Source organism: Ursus americanus, chromosome 32, assembly GCF_024610735.1.
Source record: "Ursus americanus isolate L20-20 chromosome 32, mUrsAme1.1.p, whole genome shotgun sequence".
NCBI classification, from domain to species: Eukaryota; Metazoa; Chordata; class Mammalia; order Carnivora; family Ursidae; genus Ursus; species Ursus americanus.
In genome coordinates this window covers 6,944,460-6,969,426 of record NC_142158.1, presented here as the reverse complement: position 1 = coordinate 6,969,426, position 24,967 = coordinate 6,944,460, and the positions used below count along the sequence as shown (strand labels likewise).

At 36.8% G+C, this 24,967-nt stretch overlaps 1 protein-coding gene across 2 annotated transcripts in view; it reads left to right on the top strand.

Annotated features, from left to right (window-relative positions):
• The window catches only part of GMDS (GDP-mannose 4,6-dehydratase), a 596,023-nt gene that overhangs the window by 95,301 nt on the left and 475,755 nt on the right, over positions 1-24,967 (top strand). The window contains exon 2 of one of the 2 annotated variants that reach the window (XM_087858114.1): positions 17,480-17,605. The exons of the other annotated variant lie outside the window; for it this stretch is intronic. Coding sequence (XP_087714240.1) covers positions 17,480-17,605 — 126 coding nt within the window. The remainder of the gene's footprint in view (positions 1-17,479; positions 17,606-24,967) is intronic. 2 annotated transcript variants of the gene reach the window in all.

Genomic DNA, 24,967 nt, shown 5'->3' with positions numbered 1-24,967 from the left:
TACACACTCACCAGCATTCATTATATATAAACCTAGCCTGTATCAGTCTGATTGGACATCTTAAGAGCTTGCCCATACCTTCCTTACGACAGTTTCATATCAGCACTGTAGTGCTGTGATCAGTGAGAAAGTTACAGAGTTGTCTAAATTGATGGGCTGTTGTTTCTCTAATTCTTTATTCCTAGATATCGTCATAGAGCATATAGAGTGATAGAGAAAGATGGCTGCAGGCACACAGGATGGCAGCAGTGTCCCTGGAGATCAAGAGGGAACTCCATGCCCCAGGAAAGCAGTGCAAGTGAGGAGGCCATGTGCATCACCTCACTTCACATTACATATGTGTTCTCCTCTCAGTCCAGGGCTACTTTTTAGATATTACTAATCTAGCCAGTCTCAAAGCTGGTCACTAGCAAAGCACCAGGAAGGTATGTGCATGTGTGCGTGTGCGCGTGTGTGGTGGAACATGAAAACTTCATGTCTTTGATTCTATCATTTGTACCAGGAATACTTTTATTAGCAATAGATATAACTATTTTAAGTGTGAAGTTCAAAATTCCAACCCCTAAGACCTGAGACCGGAAAACAAAAGCAAATGTACTCTTTTCTATTAGTAATCAATTTCTGCTTGCTCGTAGCTGACAAGAAGTTTCAAGCCCCAGAAGTATGAGAAAACAATCATGAGAAAGAACTTTGCAAACCGATGCCCATTATTTTATTTTAGCTACAGAAAACCACACTCTGAAATTGTGGAATACTGGTGTTCCATGGGAGGAAAATTTGAGAACCACTAAACTTGTCTAATCGGTTCCTTTTCACCAGTACAAAAACTGGCTTCTGTACACTGTGACTTTACTCAAGATTTCAAGGGCACATAGCTGCAGGCAGAATCATGACTAGAGCCCAGGCACCCACACTGTTAGTCAGATATGCTTTCCACCCTTGGAAAATGGGCTTCTTTTATTTATTTATTTTTTTATCGACACTAGACTATATATCCTGGTGTGGTTCTGGGGCCAATTTAGTCTCAAGAGATTTTGCCTCTGAGGGCAGTGACCTTATCAGGCATAGACAATTTCCTGTGTCATTAAGATGTTCCTTGGCAGAATATTATTTTTCTTGGTGAATATATTGTGGTGTAAAACATGCTCACAGAGCCAGGTCTCTATTTTTCCTGAATGAATTAGCTGTATCGTAGCTTATCTGTGGCAAATCTTGCTTTTAAGTTTATTGACAGCAACTCCTGTCATTAGTGACTTGCTTGGTTGAGGTCTTGGCTTTCTTCTTATTCTAACTTTTTAGCAGCCTAAGTCACAGCCAGGAAGTTCTTTGAAACCAAACCCTTAGCCCTTCTTTGTGTTTCAGGGAGAGTTTGGGGAATGCTAACTCTGCTTAAAAGGGTACTTTAGTTTCTTCATTGAGGTCCTTCCTCTGTTCACCAGCCTGAGGTGGGTTCCTGTTCTGTCCTAGAAAAATTGGTGCTTGAGGGTCATGGTGGGGAACAGGGGTCTTCCCAGTTGCCTCTGGGTCAGGATTTCATAGCACAACTTTGTTGATGTTGAAGATGAATTTCCAGATCCTCAAGTACATCCAAATGTAAACAAAATCCTCAAAGAAGCATGTTGAAGTTCCCTGAGGATACTATTCCAGCCTCTGCTTTACTCATAAATTTTGTCCCAGAACTCATAATGTGCAGGATAGCAGATACAGTATGTGCTCTGTGAACATCTATTATTAGTCATTCATTACTTTAAATAGCTTGTTTCAGTCTATAAGTGAAATGAACAATACATAGAATTAAAGAGTAAATATACTCTAAAATTAGCATAATACTTTTTTTTAAATGATTCACTTTTTAAAAAAGATTTATTTATTTATTTGAGAGAGAGAGAGAGAGAGAGAATGAACACGAGCAGGGGGAAGGAGCAGAGGGAGAAGGAGAAGCAGACTGCCCGCTGAGCAGGGAGCCCAAAGTGGGGCTCGATCCCAGGACCTCAAGATCATGACCTGGGCTGAAGGTAAACACTTAACCATCTGAGCCACCCAGGCGCACCTAAAATTAACCTAATAGTTTTGACAAAGTTTATTAAACATGTTTCAAAGAGCATAAGGTGTAGTCTTTGTTTATTCAGGTTGTAAGAATAACTAGCACTATATATTTAAGGAAGTGATATTTATTAGAAAATTTGTAATCTGTGTTGGTTTGGTAAATTGAATTATTTTTAAATAATTAGTTTCAAAAATATGTAAAAGAATTAACAAATTTGGAGCTTGGATTGAGTTATTTCTCTCTGGCATGTTTTCACCTCTTTAAACGGAATCATAAGAGTACTCACTCATCTTAATGAAGATTAAATGAAAGAAGTTGTGCTTGTTACATGCTCACACAGTAACTGGACACTGTCCATAAATGGCAGCTGCCATTGTCATTTTTCTTCTGGTGAAGAGTCGCTGTCCCAAATTTACTAAAAGTTCAGATGCAGCATTTTGGCATAAGTTGCAAATTTTAAAGATAAAAACTTTTACCATAAAAATCTTTTGGAAAATAGAATGCTACTTGTTTTTTATTGGTGGAGAGGTTCACATTGTCTTTTAAAATTTATTTAAAAATATGTTAATATTTAGGCTTAACTAGTTCATAGTTGTCTCCTAAAAGGATTGAATTATATTTGTAGTCAAAGAATTTTTCGTTGGCTTCCTTGTTGACTTATACACTCCTATGCATGATACTAATATATATGCTACCATAAAAGTGCATATTTGTGCATATTACTTACAAAGATTTTTTTAAAATAACTTTTTGGCCTACATTTAATATATACCCCCAAAGTTGGGCTTGGTTTAACTTAATAGGTGGTAGAGAGATTTTGTAAAGTTCTAAAATATTGAGGGAAAACTCAATCCATTTTTAAAAATTATGGCCAAGTTACCTGTTTGTTATTGGTTACCCAGAGCACATAATATTTGATCTTCTTGTCCCATATGCTTCTTTTTGATGATTTCTTTTCCTGCAGAGTTAGCTTTGAAGTTTCTTAATATAAGCAGCTATAATTCTTATAAACAGCTAAGGACTTGGGAAGGACCACCTTACTACCTCTTGGAGTATAGGGAATTAATTAAGATGAACACAATGAGGAAAAGAAGCACCCATTTATGCCAGTTGGAGAAGGAAAAGCCATAGCAACCATATCTGGCTGTACTGGTTTGAGTGATGGTTAGGAGGAATAATCAGAAGGGATTTTGCTAAGCCTTCATCCCTGCCTTTTCCCCCCAGCAGTGAAGCGAAGTCAGAACAGTGATCTTAGTAGCAGTCAAATCGTCAGCTGGTATCCAATGGGGATTTTTACTAAGGAGTGACCAGTTGTGATCTGTGATTCTTATTAACGTTGGAAGTTCCTTTGTGAAGGTCCTCTGAAGTGTTATTATGTGGGCAGCACCAATTTGTTTTGGCATCTAGGTTATTATATATTTGAGTTTGCTTTATACTCCTTCAGTTTTTAGGAAACAAACAAACATCATGGACATATTTATGCTTTACTTCTGTATTCTGTCCTCACCATATTTGAGACAGTGTTTTCTTACTATAAGTTGACTACCTTTCAGAGGAGTTACTTGAATGTGAATAAGACAATCTTTTGTCTGTATTTCCATTATGTATACATATAAGCCGTGTGTGTGTGTGTGTGTGTGTGTGTGTGTGTGTGTGTGTGTGTGTTTTAACATCATTAGTTCTATGGAAGAGAATAAAATTTGGAACCAGCAAGGTGATGAAAAGGCCACTGTGGAAGTTGAACATGAAAGAATGGTGCTTTCAAGACGAGGGAGGGATTGATGTGGTTTGGGGGCTGAGGTTTGTTTTTGTTTCAGCTACCATTTTAGAGACAATTGTGAATCAAAACTGTATCAGGCAGGCAGGTTTTAATGCCTATTTCCAAACAGAGATGTCTCTCTTAGATACACTGGGAAAAGCTAACACAGACAGTCTATTTGTTCTGCTTCTCATTTTACCCTTGTGGAATGAAAGAATCCTGCTGAACAGTGCCAACATTAGTTTAGGCTGAAACACATAATTGTATTGGGTAATAAAGGAATTTAAAAATTCCTGTTCCCCCCACCCCTGTGGTTCTTTTTCACAGAACAGGCTAATGGTGAAATACTTTTGCAAGTGTTCCCATTCATCTTCGACTGATGCAAGATGCGTAGTGGCTTGTGGTTTGCTAATTACTGAAGTCCTAATTTCTTTGGCAAGTCTCTTCTCTGTAGATTTCCTTTTGGCAGTGAAAATATTTACTACATGACAAGATGAGCACTGGCATCTTTGGTTGAAACAACATCTGTGCTGAGATTCTTCATAGATGGGCTTTTTTATTCAAAGCAGCAGATTAGCCATCCTTGGTCAATTGGGTTGAGACATACAAAGAGTTCTTACCACTTGCTTGTTTCCTAACTCAACTTAAAACGTACCTGAGACTGGTAGCTCCCATTCCACCACAAAAACTGCCATATCATAATGTCCACATTCAAAAAGAAGACAACGAATTTGAATGCACTTGATCACTTGAGCAATTGTCTTAGGGGAGGTCTTTCTAGAACCTTGCTGCCCAAAGTGTGGTTTACAGATGAGCAGTTCCCTAAAGGCCTGTTAGACACGCAGTCTCTGACCCTGCCCCAGTCAGATGGAATCTGACCTTGCATTTTAACAAGATGTCACATTTTTTGGATGCACAGTAAAGTTTGAGAAGCTCTACTCTGGAATGTATTGAGTCTGAAGACAATCTGTGCTGTACTGCTGTTACAAATGGAGTTGTTAGTAGTTTTATCGCTCATTTTCCCACTTTCCACAAAAGTTAAATTCCTCTGAAATACAAAGAAATAAAAGGTTAATGTGTGGACAGATAGAGAAAAAAATCTGAGTAAGTTCTGTTTTTTCTTTAATAATAACAATTTGGTTATAGTCTTATGTTCTCTTCTACAAGGTTAGCAGCGTGTTCAAAGCTGTGGCATTTGGCTCTCTTACTTAAAACCCTGGGTGCTTTTCGCTCTCTTCTCCTTTTAATACGACATTGAACAAAGTACAGGGTTGATATTTGGTGTGTGCAAAGAAAATAGAAGCATATTCAAAGTATAAATTAGAAAGCTCTCATGCACAGAGGCGAAAATAATATCTACCCTCAAACATGTTTCTCTTTTTATAACAATGATGTTTTGAATCATTCTCTGTTTCTTATCTGACACTAGGCTTATAAGAAGAAAGTTATTTACTTTGTTGGTCACATTATGAAATTAAAGATTTTTTGATGAAAAAAACCCCCTACAGTATCAATACAATCTTATTTGAATAGGTAGCAAGGGCATGTTCTAAGACTATATTTTATTTATTTATTTATTTATTTATTTATTTATTTGAGAGAGAGAAAGCGGGGGGTGGGGCAGAGGAAGAGAGAGAGAATCTCAGGCAGGCTCCACACTTAGTGCAGAGCCTGAGTCGAGATCAAGAATCGAATGCTTGACTGACTGATCCACCCAGGCATTTCTCTAAGACTATATTTAAAAACAACAGCAACAACAACAATACACACACACACCTTTTTAGTTTGTTGTGAAAGTCAGTCTTTGGTTGTGTGCCTAATTCTCATTTTATTCATTTATTTCACTTATTTATTAAGCATATGCTATGGAATGACACTGCAAAGCATGGCCGTTTCCCTTCTAGGATTTAGAAGTTTTCATTAGGTTTGAATTAAAAAAAAATTTTTTTTTTTAGTAAGACTTTTTTTCTTCAGATTTACAGTAATAGGAACATGTGTGGTGACAAGCACTGGGTGTTATATGCAACTAATGAATCGTTCAGAAGCTAATGATGTATTATATGTTGGCTAATTGAACATAATAAAAAAAATCACAAAAAAGGGGAACAGACATATAGTTGAATTACCTCAGAAAGATGTTTTTCAAGTGATTGAAAATTTCTCTGCCTCTAGTATTTATCCTTCATACTTTTGCCTAGAAATTATGACACACAACTTACAAATATGAGGGAACCAGTTTTTAAGGTACTGAATAATATGTTTAATTTTCTAAGCCCTGGGGCTGGGAGTGGTATCAATTGAAAGGATTTAAAGGAAGAAAACACTATACCATCTGTTTAGATTCTTAATATTAAACAACCTGTAAGTATCCTATCTTCCTTGAATCTTTAAAAAATAAAATAATCCTACTACTTACTTCTTCTTCTTCTTTTTTTTTTTCACTCCTAATAGATGCCAAAAATAATCTTAATTTTTCCTTTGTGGTGCATTTATTTCTTTATAGCTCAGTTTGATTTTGTAAGTTGGTTGGTTTAAAATATCTTTTCAGAACTTTTCTAATTATGGCCATTGTGTTTGGTTTCATATACATAAATTTCAACTTACATTTGTAAAATCTTCACAACCTGATTAAAAAGCACCTTTCAGCAGAAACACTGGTTCTTACTCTCCACTACAAGAAAGAGAAAACAACTTGATGGAGCTGTTGCTAAAGAGGAAATTGGCATTATGGCTATTCTTCTTGCACTTCATTTTTCTTAAAGATATGGTATTCCCCCCACTGCTCCATTAATAGGGAGCTCCTATGAACGTGGTGCCTGAATTTGAAAAATTTAAAACAATTATGTTCTTTTTATCTGCTGCTTGGGACACACTAATCTTCTCCTGTCAGTCAGATGCAATTAGGTTGAAATGTTAAGCTGTCATATATTGGTGGTAAGGAAGTCAAATGTTTTCTTTTAAATGGGGAACGATTTATGAGCGATGTCCAAAATAAATTTTGAACATTTGGTCGCAAAGTTTAGCCACAAAAGACATCCATGCAAATGATAATTACCTTTCAAATCAGTCTATAAATTGGCTTAATTTTTGGAAACTGTCCAATTTTCTGATTTCTTTATTAATTTTTAAATTAGGAGAGAAAAAAATCATTGTCCTTTTTGTACTTTCTCATCTCTTTTTGTGTTTTGTCTGTTAAATACAATTACTGGAAAATAGTAAATATAATATAAACTTGATTATATGTAAGCTTTTTTTGAAAAGATTTATTTATTTTAGAGAGAGAGACCGCAAGTGGGAGAGGGGGAGGGAAAGACTCTCAAGCAGACTTCCTGCTGAGCAGGGGGTCAGAAATGGGGCTCGATCTTACAATCCTGAGGCCATGACCTGGGCTGGAATTAAGAGTCGGTTGCTTAACCGACTGAGCCGCCTGGGTGCCCTCAATATATGTAAACTTTTAATTGGTAACAACAAATATCCTTATGATTTGAGTCATCTGCATTGTATTGGGCAAATAAAGTCTCAAGTAAAGATTTTTTTTTTTTTAAGCTGTAAGCATTATGAGCTCATGCCAGTATTGTGGAAGGGCTTAAGACTAAGCATCCCACAAGCAGGAGCCTCACTTCCGGTTTGGGAAACATTTCAAAAATAAAGTATGCTGCATATATTACGAGTTGAAGAAAGTAAAGAAGTGGTATTAAAGAATCAGTGAATGTAATCATCCTCTTTAAGATTTAATATTAGATTGAGCCATATGAAATAGGTAAAAAGCTGTAGGTAAACTATTGAATACATTTCATATGGTTCAACCTAGTATAGTACTCTTGGAATTGACTGGTTTGGGCTAGCTTAAGTTTTTTTTTTTTTTTTTTTAAACATCTCCTCAGTAAAAGGCTTTCATTGAATTTGCCTTTAGCCAGATAAAATTCAACACAGTGTTGGGTCTGGCCAGAAGTTCAGGTTCTTAGAGATAAGTAGTTTGAAAAATTCAGCTTTTTATTCTGATCATTCATATAATGGCATTTCAGTGCCTACATTTATTGATATATTTTAATTATTAGTCTAATACTATTAACTCAGAATTAAGGGAACGAGTTTTGGGTGGCACCAGACAATGAATGTCTGGAAGTTGAGTGGCCTAAGTTTAGGTGGAAAAAATATTTTACTGCATTTGAGTTGGAAAAAGAGTTGGTGCATACTTGTGGTCACTGACTTTCTTTCCTATTTTATGTGCCAAAATCAGAATTATAGATCCTAACCACTTCCCAGTATCTTAATTTAATTCTGAGTATGAGTGCTTTTACACATTATTTTTGTGTATTAGTTAATGAAAATTATTAACAGCAATCTGCACAAAAAAGAAAATTTATTTAATGTGCCATTTTGATGTTGAACAGAATTTCTGAAATAGAGGCAAAGATTTTCCGAATAGGATCATTGTATGTATTCATAAGCCATTTTTCTTTTAAGTCCAGAAAAATGTGGACTGGGCCAACTGTTCAAGAAGAAAGACTAAATATACTTCATAGCTTTTTCCATTTTTGTGTCTAAAATCTACCTTGAAGTATCAAATATTTTCATTTAAATTTTCAGCAACTGGGATTGTGATGTGGTGTTGTCTGCATCATGGGGAAGAATAGTTAGAGAATACTTACGTTATAAAAACACAATAAAAGCAGCCTTAGTGAATGCTTTCTTACTTTTCATATAAAAGTGTTTTATGGACAGGGCAAAAAATTGTATAGGAAGTCTCTGTCATTGCATTTATCCTTACTGTTCTGTTCTCTCCCCTCAGAGTTTTTTGTTGCTTCTTTTCAGAAATATTTTTATGTATATGTCAATACATATTCTCTTAAATTTTGCATAAATGTTCTGTCTACATTTCTGCCCCTTGCTGGAATACACATTCTTATTTATGCACATACCTGTAACATAAAAGAGTATGATATTAATATTTTGATTTATATTTATTTCAATTTAAGTAGGGATCAATCTCTTTGTATATATATTTGTTGTCAATTTATACATATGTTATGTGCTAATTGCCTGTTCATAACTATGTCTTTTTCCTACTGGACTGTTTGTTTTTCTTCTTAGACATGTTCTTTGTATATGCGGACATTAGATTTTTGTCATATGGAAGATAATTTTCCCTCCAGTTTCTCATTTGCTTTTTAATTATTTGGTAGTTTTGGGGACTCCAGAAATTTTTAATCAGTCAAGTTATCAGTCTGTAGTCAGTCAAGTTATCAGTCTTTTTCTTCATGATCTTGAGTTTGTGTCTTGCTTAATATATCCCCTGGTCAAAGATTATAAATATATTTACTCATACTTTTTCTAGTACTTTTAAGATTTCATTTTTAACTTTTGTTTGTTGTGCCTGAAATTTATTTTGGCCTAAGGAATGAGATAGGGGTTAACTTTATATTTTACAAAATGCTATTTCCCAGCATCATTTATTTAATAATCCATCTTTTTTTCTATTGGTTGAAATATACCATGTTTATCCTATGCTACATTTCTGTTTGTATTTGTGACTGTCTCTAGGTTTTGGTTGCATCTTTGCTGTCTCTCTGCTTTATCATGTTTTCATAATACATAATTTTAATGGCTAACAGGATTCCATCCCTCTTACTAGTCTTTTGCAGGATTTCTAGATTATTCTTATGTATTTATTTGACTAACATATAACTTTGTCACCTTCTGTCTAAAATCCTATCACTTGGCATTGAATCAAATTTAAGGTTAATTAGGGTTCAATGGATTGTCTTCATAATGTTGAATCTTCTAATCCAAAAGCAAGGATTGTCTTTCAGTATTTTAAAATACCTTCTGTTTTTACAGCTTTGAAGAGCTTAAAGTTTTCTTTATGTGATTTCTATTAATATTTTGTTAATCCTGTTTTTAGGTATTTAAATTTTGTTGCTAGTGTAAATAGGATTTATTACCCCAGTGTACTTTTCTTACATAGTATTATTTTTAAATGGAAAACTCTTGATTTTTTAACAGTAATTTTGTAACCAAGTAGCTTAATAGATCCTTGTTTTTTAGTTACATCATCTGCAAAATGACAGTTTTTATCTTCTTTTTTCTCATTTAATTGCATTCACTAGTAGCAGGAAGCAAATTGACCATTAAACTCCCTTAATGCATTTGATTAAAAACAGCATTTTTAGGAAGGTACTCTTAAATATAGTTTTCTGTTTAATAAAGGGACTTTTAAATACCATTCTTAAAGAAATAAGGCCAAATTATAAGGAGATAAAAATAGGAATTTAGGTATTTGTTTACAACATTGATATTTTCTTGTTAGAGAAACGCCTATGTTTATGACATTGATCTGTCAGCTTGTGTATGACCCTTAAGAATGGTTGAGTTCCTATCAGAATACATGAACTTTAATTTGGAAATCTAGCACAGATTAGCAAATGACAGTTTAGATCCGTGTGTCTCAAAACTGTTGGTAAGGTAACATGAAATATTTTAAGGAGTACATTTGAAATCAGTAGTTTTATACTTAGGAAAAATTTATTTACCGTATTTCTAACGTGTGAGTCTGTTGATGATATTTGCTTAGAGCGAGGTTAAAGACACAGCAAAATGCACAAAAGCCCAAAACAGAAAACAAAAAAGACATCATAAGATTTACAGAAAAAAGTAAAGAACACTACGTAAATGTCATGAAGCTTTTAAAGAATTGAGAGATTGAAATTTGGAAAATTCAGTTTTAGTTAATAATATACATATATTTCCATAGATCACAAGTGGTTTTCTATGTATTTTGTTATTAGCAATTCTTATTAATAATACAGGTAATAATAATACTGAAGATTATTGTAAGCAAGAGAATGCAATAAGAGCTTTTATACATTATCGTATATACTGATTGTAAGAATTCATCCTCCCAGTTTTATAGTCTCAAAGAAATGCAGCTTACTTGCACAAGATTATATAGCCAACAAATGGTTATCCTGCACATTTACTATAAACTCTATTTACTCAGAATTCACTCTGACTCATTCATATTTACACAACAGAACTATTTTTGAAAGTTACACTTCCCTTTGGGGACCTTCAATAAAAATAAAATTAAATATTGTTAAGATAAATACTCCTTATAGACAAAGACATAAAAATAAATTCTCAATACATCATAATGTATCACTAATAATTCAGGCATCTCTAAGGGAAATTTGCTAATGTAAAGGTAGTCCAATTATATTCATATTCAAAATTGCTAAGTAGTCAAACTAGTTGGAAGCTGTGAACTTTAACTGTGGTCTAATTGTGGAATGGAAAGAGATAACTTATATTAGGTATCACATAATAATTAAAGGGGTATTGATACACTTACAAATATCAGCTAACTATAGCACTTGTAAACTTACTGAGTGATTAGAGCTCAATATATGGCCAAATACCTATGAATTTTGCAGAAACAGCCAGTCTGTTGAATATGATTTAGTTTCAATTATTGTGAATTGCTAACCTGAAACTTCTTATAGGTGGAAATAGTTTCAGAGATTATTTTAAAGTTCAAGTTACAGATAAGGAAACTAAAGCCATAGGACAACATAGTAATTGGTAGAGCCAGTTGCATGCTGGAATCCATGTCGAGAATTCTATGGAGAGCGTTTGTGTTGTTCGGAGAAGTAGACTTTAGAGCGAGGGATCCAATTCAGTGAAATTATTACTTTACTTCGCCTCTGTGGGAAGTTTTGATTTTGTTATCAATTCTAGTACTTCCTAATACTATTAATCTTTATATACCTGTTTCTAAAAGAAAATCATTTGAGAAGTATTTCTAGTGATAGTGATATGTACAGATGGAATGGGCTTTTCTGGCAGAAATAATACAATACAAACTTTTGGTGAGGAATACTGTGTCCTGACAGCGTTTGCCTTGAGCATCTTGTTCTTATTACTAAAAAGTAAATTTCAGGGCTGAGTCTACATAGCAAACCGAGAAGAGGGTCTTCTAAGTATTTCTTGTTTCCAGGATATAAGGTAATTTTAAGACACTTAAAAAAAAAAAAGAAAAAGAAAACTCCCAAACCAAAAAACCTTGGGACCTAGTTAATGCACACAGCTCCAGTTGGGACCTGCCTTGTGTACTCAATCTTCCCACAGCTTGTAAAGTCAGTTAAATATAGTCACAGTTGGGTTCTGTGGAACGGCAAATAGGAAAAGAAGGGAAAGCTGGAGGCGTGTTGGTGAAAAACACTTCAAAGTAATTTATTTTGACGCTTTTTAAAGGCTTCTTTGTAAATGTACTTTTAAATAGTAGTTCTGTTTCCTTGAATCCACGCAAGAGCATAAAATAGACTGGATTCAGGAGAACTGGCGTGGGAATATTTTCAGCTCCATTTCTGCTTGTGTTGGGACAGCTGCTCTACTTTGCACTGCCTATTTTCTTTAACGGACCTAAATTCAGGTGACTGAAAAAGCCATTTCGTGGTGCACACCTTACATAATCCTTATGTGCATGTTCATTGTGCATGCCTCTTCATTGGAGTTTTGTGCTGTTCATATCGTCCACCTATTAGATTTCCAAACAGAAGGAAACACGTTAAGTGATCCAAAACTTGGTAGCAGTTTTGTTAATAAATCAAAGGGTAAACATCTTGTCTTTAATACATTTTAATGAAGTCAACTAAAGTGATTATCTCTTCAAACCAAAGCACTGGCTGGCTCTTCAGTGATTTTTCCCAATTAATAAGAAAATAATTATCTACCTTTTCTCTGTTAATTACTCCAAGATAAAATCAGGTTAACTCCTTAAACTGTTTGAGACAACCTTGGGCAAGCAAAAGAACAGGGTTGTTTTCTTGTTTTTTAAAGCTTTCTCTATCTTAGATTATTAAGGTCTTGGTTTCCTTACTGGTGTGAAGTAATTAGATTTAATTGATCTGTAAGGCCCTCTCCAAGTCTAATTTTATGATTCATAACTGTTTCGAAGGTGCTGTGGAGCCCCGTGTGCCAGCAGTACCTTCGGTGTTGCACCTGAGGGTTTCAGTGTAACACACATGAGTGATTTCTTACCTTCTTTTCCACTGTATTTCTACACACCCGCGGATGTCGCTCCCATGGACTTAGTCAGCTTTGGGTTTTTTGTGTGAAGCACAGCTCCCTAAACTCTACCTCTTTCACAAAACTGATGCAGCATGCCAAAGTGTGACAGCAGGTCTTTGAGAAACCCTGCTTTCAACCACCAGCTCCTTAGATGTGAACACAGACCTGGAGGATGCTTTTAAGTCTTGTATTTATACTCTGCTGCCCTACTTATGACTTCGAAGTGTGTGTTGAGTCACTGAATAGATCTATTAACTGGAGGTTTTCACACTACAAATCAGAATTTACCACACTCGGCTTAGTCACACCAGCATTTAATTTATTTTGGAACAGCCCCTTTAGCAAGGAACTTAAGGTTTTACTGCTCTAAAAATGCTTTTGAAATGTTATTTACCCTGTTGCTCACTCAACATCTGACAAAAATGTGCAAGTGCTTCCAGGAATAGTAAAAATGTGTTTCAAAACACTGGACCAAGACAGGGAGCTTAGTTCTATGGTATGGGTGCCCCACTTTGAGAATGTCTACTTTACAACAACCTTCACAGAGGCTTTTACACAGGATTCTTTTAAATAGGGAATACCACTAACATATTTCAAATGTGAGTCAATACATAAATATTTTGTTAAGACGTCTTGTCAGCAACACATCTATTTCATTATGCACGAAATGCAACTACTTTTAGTTTCTAAGTTGCTGAATTATCTAGTATACTCAAGGGAATTTCTCTGAAGATTTACTAGGCTTGGATACATCTTTTATAGTTTTTTGAAAATCTGACAGGAAAGCTCTGTGTTTTGTAGCATGGTCTTTGTAAGCATCTCGTTAAGAATTGAATGTCTGTGAAGAGTACGAGGTCACTGATACTCTCACTAGGTAGATGGTGAAAGCGTGCATCTATGTGGAGAGGGGAGGGATAACTTACAAATGTAGGTGACTCCAAAGTGATGACCTGAGAATGATGCAGAGGTTTTCAAGGTTTTTAATGTAAGACTAAGATAATTAATTCTAGAGTTTCAAAGTTATAACAAATCTGATGTCTAGGTCTTTTCTCCCCCCTTTGGAATATTATCAAAATATCCTAATACTTTTGGGCCAAGTCATTGGAAACTTTAAGTTCAGTATCTCATGCATCTCTTCTGGGCTAGCAACCAGTGTCACGTGCCACTGAAATTAGGGGCTCTGAATGCGTGTGTGTGAGAGATTGGTTTTCTAATCTTGGCAGAGTCTGCTGTATTGGAGGGTAAAGGATTACTCTCTTGATTATCTTCATGATTTGTTTCAGAGCATCACTTTTGCAGTTTGGCCAACTGGTAACTTTTATTAGGTTTCATCAAAACTAAAGAATTTTTTGAATGTCTTATTTTTCTCTTTGTTCTAAAATACTGTCTTTGACTCTTTTTAGTTCCTGAAACATCCTTCTCTTTCCAGGACTAAATTATCTCCATCTGCACCCATCCTTCTCCCCAGCTTTGGGAGCCATTGTCCTTCCTGTTTAAACCAGGCCTTCTCTAATTGCTCTTGAGCCTTTTCCCTTCCTGGGCATGCCAGTTATTCTTCCATTCTGTTCATTCATCCGTCTTTCTCCATTATCCCCCTGTCTCAGCCTGTTCACATGTTCTAAGCCCTTCCATTTTAAAGAATAATCTTTATAATTTCTTAAGGGCCTGTTCTATGCCATGTACTTTATTGTTATTTATTTTTAATTAGGAAATGCTTATATTATGCAAAGTAATATGTAATATCAAAGTAATTTATGAAGTGTAGTAAGGAAATGAATCTACCACTTAACTTGAAAAAATAGTGAAATCCTAATGAAAGCTCCCTGTCTCTTCTTTTCTGTTAAGCCCCAGAGGTAACCAGGATCATGACATTTGCCTAATCTCTAGCTTTTCTTTAGGGTTTTATCATACATGAATAGTTACTAAGTATTATATTGTTTAGTTTTGTATGTTTTTTAATTTATAAAGGGCATGCCATGCTATTATTGTATATATTTTTAATTCAACATTGTTTATAAGATTTATCAACTTTGAGGTGAATAAATACGCTTGATTCATTCCCACTACTGTGTAACATTCATTTTTCTAAGTATACCACAGTTATCAGTTTTCCTGTTACTGGTCATATGAATTGTTTCCATTTCTTACTTTTATAAATAATGCTTCTGTGAAGATTTTTTCTGTGTCATGAACAGGAGTCTCTCTAGGGTGTATCCTACATCTTAGAGTATGAGCAACTTCAACATTGGAATATAATTGACTGCTATCTTGTAAAGGGTTTTACTGATTTTTATTCCCACCAGGAGTGTATACAAATACAAAAAAGATATTGCTAACATATCTTTGCTGATAATTGATTTTGATAAATTTTTAAACTTTGGCTAATCTAGTGGGTGTAGAATATTACCTCATTGTGGTTTTAATTTGCATTTCCCTGATTACTAATGAAGACTGAGCATCTTTCATGTGATTACTGGCAATTTGTGTTTCTTCTCGAATATACCAGTTCTTGCATTTGCCAGTATTTTTATTGGGTTGTCTTTTCTAATATGATATTTAGGACTTACATATATTCTGGGCATTCAACTTTTCTGTTATATGTGTGCTTAGACTATAATTGTACTTAATAAGCTTTTGAGAAGGTGAACTAAAATGCAGATCTATTCATATTTCTTTATACCCCTCATTGAAAACTGAAGATTCTTGCCCTGGTGCTAGTGACCCTTTCAGACAGGGTGCTTGCCCTCATCTCCACCCTCCCTCTTCTGGGCTCTCCCAGGACCCTGGCTCTAGCAATAGCCAGACACTTTTAGCTGACTGGATTGGCCAGCTTGCCTTTTCATGGGTTAGTCTCTTTTATTAGAAAGCCTGTCTTCCATTTTTATCCTTTTGCAAGTTCCTACTCCTGCTTTACTACCCACTTTAAGCACTGCCTTCTCTGGGGAGCTTTTTCTAACCTTCTAGGTATGTCATCCTGTTCCTTACTAGGGCCTATGCTTTGTCCCTGGTCTTAGTGTCACACCATTGCTGCATTGGGGATGCAGCAAGCACAGGGGTTGGAAGGTTTGAAGTCACATAATTTGGTTAATTGTTCATATTTAAAATTTTCTGTATGTTATGATGTTTCAGTATCTTAAAAGTCTTTCTGGTTTGGGACGGGCTGCCTCCTCTGGGGCCAGCCAATAGAGATAGCAAAGGGCCCAGCTGGGAGCATGCCTTTGATATCAAACTAACCAACCCAGAGCCATACCTCCTCCAATTGGGCCCTTACACCCCAACAGACAATATTCCTCTGCCTTAGTCATCCCAGGGCTAGGTGTCAGGCATCTAGGGACCACTCCTGTAGCTTAGAGCCTGCCAAATTATTCAGAATACCAAACTGAAACTGCCCTGCCCTCCTGCCTTGCCTTTCCCTTGGAAACCCCAATAAAGGCGCTGACCTTGTCTTTTCCCTTGCTTTTGGTTTCTAACTCCTGACCACCCTGAGGTTTCCCCATTATGGCTTTACTTGGTATGCTGTGCCTCCTTGTTTCTAGAACTTGTGAATATAATAAACTTTTTCTGAGCCTCTCCCATGGTTGCACCTAACTGACCATCATGTAAAAGATAATAAAACATCTGATTTTTTCCCATTTTATTGAGATAAAATTGATATACAGCACTGTATAAGTTTAAAGTGTACAACATAATGATTTGAGTTATATTGTGAAGTAATTACTGCGATAAGTTTAGTTAACATACATCATCTCATATATGTACAAAAATGTTTTTTTTTTCTTTGTGATGAGAAGCACTAGGATTTCCTTTCTTAACTTTTATATATACCACGTGGCAGTGTTAACTGTAGTCATTATGTTGTACATTACATTCCTAGTACTTATTTATCTCATAACTGGAAGTTTCTACCTTTTGACCACCTTCCTCTAATCATCCCTCTCCCCTGCCTTTGGGAACCATAAATCTCATCCCCTCCCTCCTCTCTCTCCCTCTCTCTCTCTCTCTCTTTCTTTTTTAATTTTTATTTATTTGTCAGAGAGAGAGAGAGAACGAGAACACAAGCGGGGGGGGGGTGGCAGGCAGAGGGAGAAGCAGACGCCCTGATAAGCAAGGAGCCTGATGCGGAACTTGATCCCAGGACCCGGGGATCATGACCTGAGCTGAAGGCAGATGCTTAACTGACTGAGCCACCCAGGTGTCCCTTTCGTCTTTCTTGATTAGTTTTTTCTTTTTCTTTCTTTCTTTCTTTCTTTCTTTCTTTCTTTCTTTCTTTCTTTCTTTCTTTCTTTCGATTCCACAGATGACTGAAATCATACGTTTCTGCAGCTGAATAGTATTTATATATATGTCTGTATATGTACATCACAACTTTTTTATCCATTCATCTGTTCATGGACACTTAGGTTGTTTCCATGTCATGGCTATGATAAATAATGTTGCTATGAACATGGGGATGCAGATATCTCTTCAACATAGTCAAAAATATCTGATTTTTAATCTACACTTTGCTTCTTTCTAGCTGTAGGACCTGACCTCACCTCCTCAAGACTCAAGTTTCCTCATTCTTTTTTTTTTTTTTTAAAGATTTTTATTTATTTATTTGACAGAGACAGACAGCCAGTGAGAGAGGAAACACAAGCAGGGGGAGTGGGAGAGGAAGAAGCAGGCTTCCAGCAGAGGAGCCTGATGTGGGGCTCGATCCCAGAATGCCAGGATCACACCCTGAACCGAAGGTAGACGCTTAACGACTGCGCCACCCAGGCACCCCCAGTTTTCTCATTCTTAAAACTGGGATAATAATCCGACCCTACCAATAGGGTTGCTCAGAACGCTAATGCTTACAGAATATTTCTACCAATTCTGCCCCCATGATAAATATTGCCTGTTATTTTTATTATTACTGTTACTATTATTATATGCATTGATAGACCCAACTCTCTCATCTACTGTATTTTCATGTCTTGAAAGGTAAGGCTTGTCTCTGTAACCCTCCTTTTGGAACATCAGCATATACTTGACGAATGAATGAATGAGTGAGTGAGTGAAAAAATACACATGACAAGGAAGATTGGAACCAGGGTATGAAATGCCCACATTAAAAGTATATACTTTTATTTGGTTAGGCTTTTGGGAATGGAGGTGATAGTTAATTGAGAGCTTTGACTTCTTTATTAGAAAATGTAAGTTTAATCAGATGGGCTGGTGGTTTCTCCCATCCAAGTTCTTTTTTTTTTTTTTTTTTAAGATTTTATTTATTTATTCGACAGAGATAGAGACAGCCAGCGAGAGAGGGAACACAAGTAGGGGGAGTGGGAGAGGAAGAAGCAGGCTCATAGGAGAGCCTGATGTGGGACTCGATCCCATAACGCCGGGATCACGCCCTGAGCCGAAGGCAGACGCTTAACCGCTGTGCCACCCAGGCGCCCCTCCCATCCAAGTTCTAACCAGGCCCGACCCTGCTTAGCTTCCAAGATCAAACGAGATCGGGCGCGTTCAGGGTGGTATGGCCGTAGACTGGGCTGGTGGTTTCTAAACTGTGTTTTGAAGAGCCTCAGGTTGCCTGGAGGTGCCTGAAGTTTGGCTGGAGGTAGAGGGTGTGACAGAGAGGAGTGGGAGGCAAAGTGTATGGGAGGGGCTCTCTCCTTTTCCACATCCCTCCATAACTCCTCTGACCTTGAAACCAGATAGTTTTGTGGTAATCCCTTTTGTGTTATGTATTGGCTTTCTGCTTACATTTCATTGGAGAAGTTTAGTTGTGGGAGTAGCACAGCCTCTTTACCTTGGTGTTCTAGGTGTACGATGGCTTAAGTATTGGGGGCAGGAAGACCAAAGCAGTGCCCAATGTGGTGGGGAGAAGTGGATGGCAGCTGAGAATCTGAGAGGTACCCTGAGGGAGGGCTCATGCTACACTGTAGAAATAGTCAGTAGTGCTCCTCCACTGGCAGCGTGGGAGATGAGAGTCTGTTTGTGTATTTCATGTTTTAAGACAAGAAGTCCAAGCTGATCGATAAGACAACTTTGATATGTAAGTTGCAGACAGGGCATTGGCATGTCCTGTGGGATTTTACTTTATTGAGCAAATAGGTGTTGTGTTCCAACTACCTATCAGTGTCCTAGGTCATGATGAGCAAAGTGGCTGTGGTTCTGTCCTCATGGATCCTGTAGTCCAGTAGTGAAGGCACATAATCCATTGTCACTGACATATAATGAGTCATGCGACAGGAGCTATGAAGGAAAGAGCTGTGTGCTTTGAGTGTTTCTAACATGTAGAGGTTCTAATTCAGTCAGGGTGGAGCACATCAGGAAGGATTTTCTGAAGAAACAATGGTCAAACCGACATCTAGAATTATGGGAGTCCACATAGGTGGACAATGAGTGACAGGGTAGTCAAGGGAATTGAGGAAGAGGGAGCAGTCTCTGTGAAGCTCAGGAAGTACAGCTTATGGAGCCCAAGGAAGGTCAGTGTGGCTGGCAGGCGGAGCACTGGGAAGGAGGACGGGGTTGGCTTTGAACCTGGTAATTCCTGACAGTCAACTAGAAGCGCAAAGAGCAGAAACTTTCCTCTGACCTCCCCCCCCCCCACCGGGCCTGTCTGACCTTTTGTGTGCACTCCTTAATACTTTCGAGTCCTGTATTAGTTTCCTAGGGCTGTTATAACAAAGTACCATAGGTCAGATGATTTAAACAACAGAAATTTATTTTCTCATAGTTCTGGAAGTTAGCTGTCTATGATTGAGGTGTCAGCAAGGTAATTGGTTCCTTCTGAGGGCCGTGAGGGAGAATCTATTCCAGGCCTCTCCCCTTGCTTTTGGTGGTTTCTTGGTATATTTGGCATCCCTTGGCTTGTGTGAGCATCACCCCTATCCTCTGTCTTCATCGTCACATAATGTTTTCCTTGTGTGTACCTCTGTCTAAAATTCTCCTTTTTATGAAGAACACCAGTCAGATTAGGGCCCACCCTACTCTGGTATGACCTCATCTTAACTAATTTCATCTGCAGTGACCCTGTTTCCAAATAAAGTCACATTCTGAAATACTAGGGGTTGAAGACTTTCAAATATGAATATTTATGGGGACACAATTCAACATGTAACAAGTCCTGTTTTTAGCCTGACATTGTTATATACTTAGAAAATAACTCCTTCAAATATGAAAATGAACTTTCTCTCCCCTTTGTCTTAGGGCCTAGAGACGAAAACATAAAATTGAAACTGGCTTGTAGTAAACATGCAGTAAAATTTAGATAATAAGGTCTTTGTTCAAGTGCCATAATTTACCTCCACCTTATAAGAAAATACAAGTGCCCATTGTTGGGCGTTAACCTATTAGACAGTTGTTGCTGAGTGGATATTATTAGCCTGAAACCAGTGGGACCCACATTTATGCTAGGGGGGTAAGGGAAAAGAAGGGAGAGGGAGACAGAGACAGAGAATGGAACCAAAACTAAACCCAGACTTCCTGGCATGGAAGCAGTGTTTGCGGAAGGTGCCAAGAGGACACTTGGAGGCCCTGGTGCCAAGTGTATTGCTGCTGGGCCCTGAGTGCAGCTGCCGGGAGTTTGTGGTCGGATTTCCAGTAGATAGAGAGTGGCTTCCAGCCTACCTGGTCATCTTTCCCTTCCATCTTGTGGTTTCCTAAGCCCAGGGACCTATTGTCAATTCAAACAAACAGTTTTTAAGTGGTGGTAATTTTTTCCTCTTCCCCCTGTATTCCTGCCTGCTCAAAATCCATATTCAACTCTAGGGCACTTGTCAAAGTTTTATGAAAGCTAAAATTCATCTGACGGGTACTCACTTATGGGCACATAAGCTGGCAACCATTCTGGTGGGTTAGTGCCTATGCTACAAGTTATGAAATATTTTGAATTTCACCCCAAGCTTAACACAATATTTTTTTATTCACTTATTATTCCAGCTATACATGTGGATGTGACAAACAGGTCTGTGGCCAGTTTGGGGCATAGAATCTTAGTGTTGGAGGAAGCTTATTTATTTGTGGGCCAACTTCCTAGCCCAATGGATTTTGTCCTCCTACAGCAGTCAGATTACCGGCCACCCAGTCTCTACGAGAGTATCCAGATCAACCAGGAGCTTTTTAATGCCAGCATCCATGGAGGGCTTCGTGCTGAGCCTGATCCCACTCCCCTTGGGTATTTAATTTTTGGCTTTGTAGTTCATTTTGTTCTCTTTTATTTTAGTCCTTTAGTTACTTGAAGTTACTGTTATTTTGCTTCTCCTTTGACTGTTGTTTTCTGGGAACAACACTTTTGTTCTTTAATGCCATTTCTCATTTATCACCCTCTGAAGCTGCTTTAGCTTATCGGTGTCCCTCATAAGACTTGAAACACTTCCTAGAGGTGCTGGTTTCATCTAGAGTGCAATACAGCTTACTCTGTTGTTAACTGAGCTGGTTAGCCCAACTGGTTACCTGTTCTATCTCCCAAAGCCATGTTTTCTGCCCCTTGGAAGTCACCTGGAACCCAGGTTCATAATGTGCTAGATTTCTCACCCCAAATGGTTGGCTTTTTGCAACATTTCTCAAAAACCTTTAATTTTTTGTATTGTTGTTTGAATATAGCTCATACTTACTTGCCTAAATCACTGCCTTCTAGAATGTGTCCTGGCTCAGGACTTCCCAGACCTTGTTAGTAAAACTCTAGGCCTGCCAGATGTTAATAGGTTCTCTCTCCATTACCACCAGCCCTCCCCTCAGAGGGAGTGGGGATTCTGTCATGAAAAAACTGGAAAACACTGCTTCCTTGGTTCCCCTCTTGCTGATTCATAAAGTACATTTGCATGCTCAAGGTTTTGAGAAATCCTGAAGTAACTTCATTGGGGTTGCTGTAGCATATTGCAAACTGGGTGGCTTAAAACAACAGATTTATTGTCTCATAGTTTTGGAGGCCAGAATTCCAAAATCAGGTGTGGGTAGGGCTGTGCTCCCTCCAGAGGCTCTAGAGGAGAATCCATTCCTTGCTCTTCTAGCTTCTGGCAGTTGCTGGCATCCCTTGACTAGTGGCTGCATCAATTCAATCGGTTTCTCTGGTCACAGGGCCTCCTCCTCTTCTGTCTGTGTGAAATCTTTCTGTGCCTGCCTCTTACAGGGATGCTTGTGACTGGATTTAGGGCCCACCCAGATAATCCAAAATAATCTTCCCATCTCAAGATCCTTAATCACAGTTGCCATGACTTTTTTGATAGAAGGTAACTAACATTCCTAGATTGCAGTGATTAGGACAGGGCTATGCCTTTGGGAGTCATTGTTTATCTATTGCAGTTGCTCATCTTTTATCCATTCAGGACAAGTAGCCTTATGCTCACACTTCTCAGCCACTCCTCCTTACACCAAATTGCTTTTCCTTTTTGTCAGTATGTTTCTTTAAGCTCAAGTCTTTCTCCTGTTCACAATGCCTTCCTATCTGTCTTGACTCCCTCCTTCTAATTGCCAAGTAGTTTGATTTGTATTTTTAAAACACCTTGCACCTCTTGTGTCATCTTTCATTAAATTCTGTGCCTCTGTTGAACTTTGGACAGTGTGGGATAGTGGGCAAGAGTCTCTGGAGTCAGACTGTCTGGGTCTAAATCCCAGGCTCCCTGGTTAATAGCTGTATGACTTTGGGTAAGTTACTTAATTGCTTCTGCCTGAGTTTCATTGTCTGTAATGGGGGATAATTAGAGTAAATACTTTAAGGAGTTGTTGTGGGAATTACATAATTTAATAAATGTAAACTGCTGAAAACACAACCTATCACAATACTGTCCAGAATTGTAGCCATAAGCCATCTGTGGCTATTGAACAATTAAGGTGTGGATAACAGGACTGAGGAAATGAATTTTTAAAATGGAAGCAATATAAAACATATTTCTATTAAACACAACTCTCTTGGTAGGATTACATTTCAGTTTAACTGGTGTATTTCTCACTTAAACACACCACCGATTTTGTTGATGTCAACTAATTATTCACTCAGAATGATTTTTTTTCTGTGTCCTATCTGACATAGTAGTGCATTTATTGGAGTATTTTATGCAGCCAGCAGGACTTACAGGGATACGTGTACCTTGTCATTGGTAATTAAATTGAAATGTTTATAATTTTTAACTAAAATATAATTTTTTTCCAGTTAAAATAAGTATAGGCCAATTTTAGAATTTAAAACAAAGACACATTACTGCCACAGAATTGAATGCGGACACAGAAACTAGTACTATGATCAGAGCAATGAAGACATAAAGAGACTGGAAATTCCATGATTAATTTGTAATATGCTCCGCTGGAGCAAAACAGAAAAACTGTTATGTAAAAAAATTTAAAGAAAATTAAGTGGGTAATATAAAGAGATATTTAAAATAAATCCATAGAAAATTTGAAGTTTCCTTCAAAGATCAAAAAAGAATTAATGTTGCCGGAAATCTGAATTAAATATCCAATACATTTAAAAATTTTAATAGGCTGTGAACTTGTCACTTTGGATGCTTATAAAATGGCTTGGGTTAATTTACAAAAGAGGAAACCAATTTTAGGTGGAGAGATAGCAAAATAAATAATTTGTTACTGATGTTTTGTTAGAAAAGTATGAGAAAAGACAAAAAATATATATAAAACTTTAATGATATTTAATTAAATCATCAGTTGCCTGTAGAATACAAGGTCAGTCTAACAGCATGAAAGATGAATTGATTTGAAATTTGAAAAATTTCAAGTGCTTTTCTTTATCTTTAGACAAGTTGTATGATATATGAGTTACTGCCTAGTTACTACTCTGGATATCCTTTTTTCCAAAGGAGTTAAAAATTTACAAAGAAATGATGTAAATTTGTGGTGAGAAATACCAAATTTGTAACATACATAATTTTGAATGTTCTGTATGTCAAAGAAGAATTTCAGGTGGATATGAAAGAATTTTAATTTCTTTCACAATACATATGATTCCAGTCATGGTAGGTGAAATATTTACATTTATTAGAATTTTAAAATAAAAGACTGATGTTTCTTTTATTGCTTCATTCCCCTATATTTTGAAGCAGACTTAAAAGGTGTCATACCATAGTTAAAATTTTTCAGTCTATACATTCAAATATATGAGTCATTGCCAGTTTATAGAATAGTTGAAGGAAATAGAGGACAATGAAGGCAGTGATCTTATGCTTTTTGCCAGCACTCATGGTGGAATCATGGTTTTACAGTTTTGCAAAGATTTCTGTAATATTTACCCCAATATAAGATTTTTTTTCCTTTTCTTGAAACAAATGGGATGCTTGCCAAATATTCAGTAATTATAAAGAAAACATGGCAGTGTGATTTATGTTTTCTCAGTCTTATCACACTGCTTATAAATGAGCTAAATTTGAAGCTCTAAGGAAAGGAAAAGTTTATTTGTGACCTAGGTAGAGAGGTGTGAGAATTCATATTAAAATTTATTTTTTATAGTATAAATCAATAATATGACTTTATACATTTTTTAACATGAATCAATATATAGAAGATTTTAATTATTAATAGCATTACATAAACTGGCTATAAAATCTAGAAAGAAAATTTGAAGAACACTAGTAGAGTTGCTTTCCGTGTATGCAAATACTTATTTGGATTCACTGTTAATACTTGACATAAGAGTGAGTTAACTTGAATAGATACAGATTTTAACCTGATAATCTTTTGCTCCAAAGTCAAATCAGTTTTTTTTTTAAAGTGAACCAGTAGTGCCAACGTATGTGATGAATATATTTTATGCATTTTTTTATAGATTTATTTATTTATTTGAGAGAGAATGTGAGCAGGGGGAGGGGCAGAGGAAGAGGGAGAGGGAGAGAGTATCCGCAAGCAGACTTCCCACTGAGCGAGGAGCCGGATGTGGTGCTTGATCCCAGGACCCCAAGAGATCATGACTTGAGCTGAAATCAAGAGTCAGACGCTCAACTGACTGAGCCATCCAGGTGCCCACATGTATATAATGAATATTAAAGAGAAATGATTTTTTTTTTTTTGGCATTCAGTTTTTGGAAGACTTTTAGGTATATTTGATACAACCTTGATATGTGAATCTCCTTTCTCAATTATCATTTTTATGAAATCTAAATACAGATCAAGTGCTG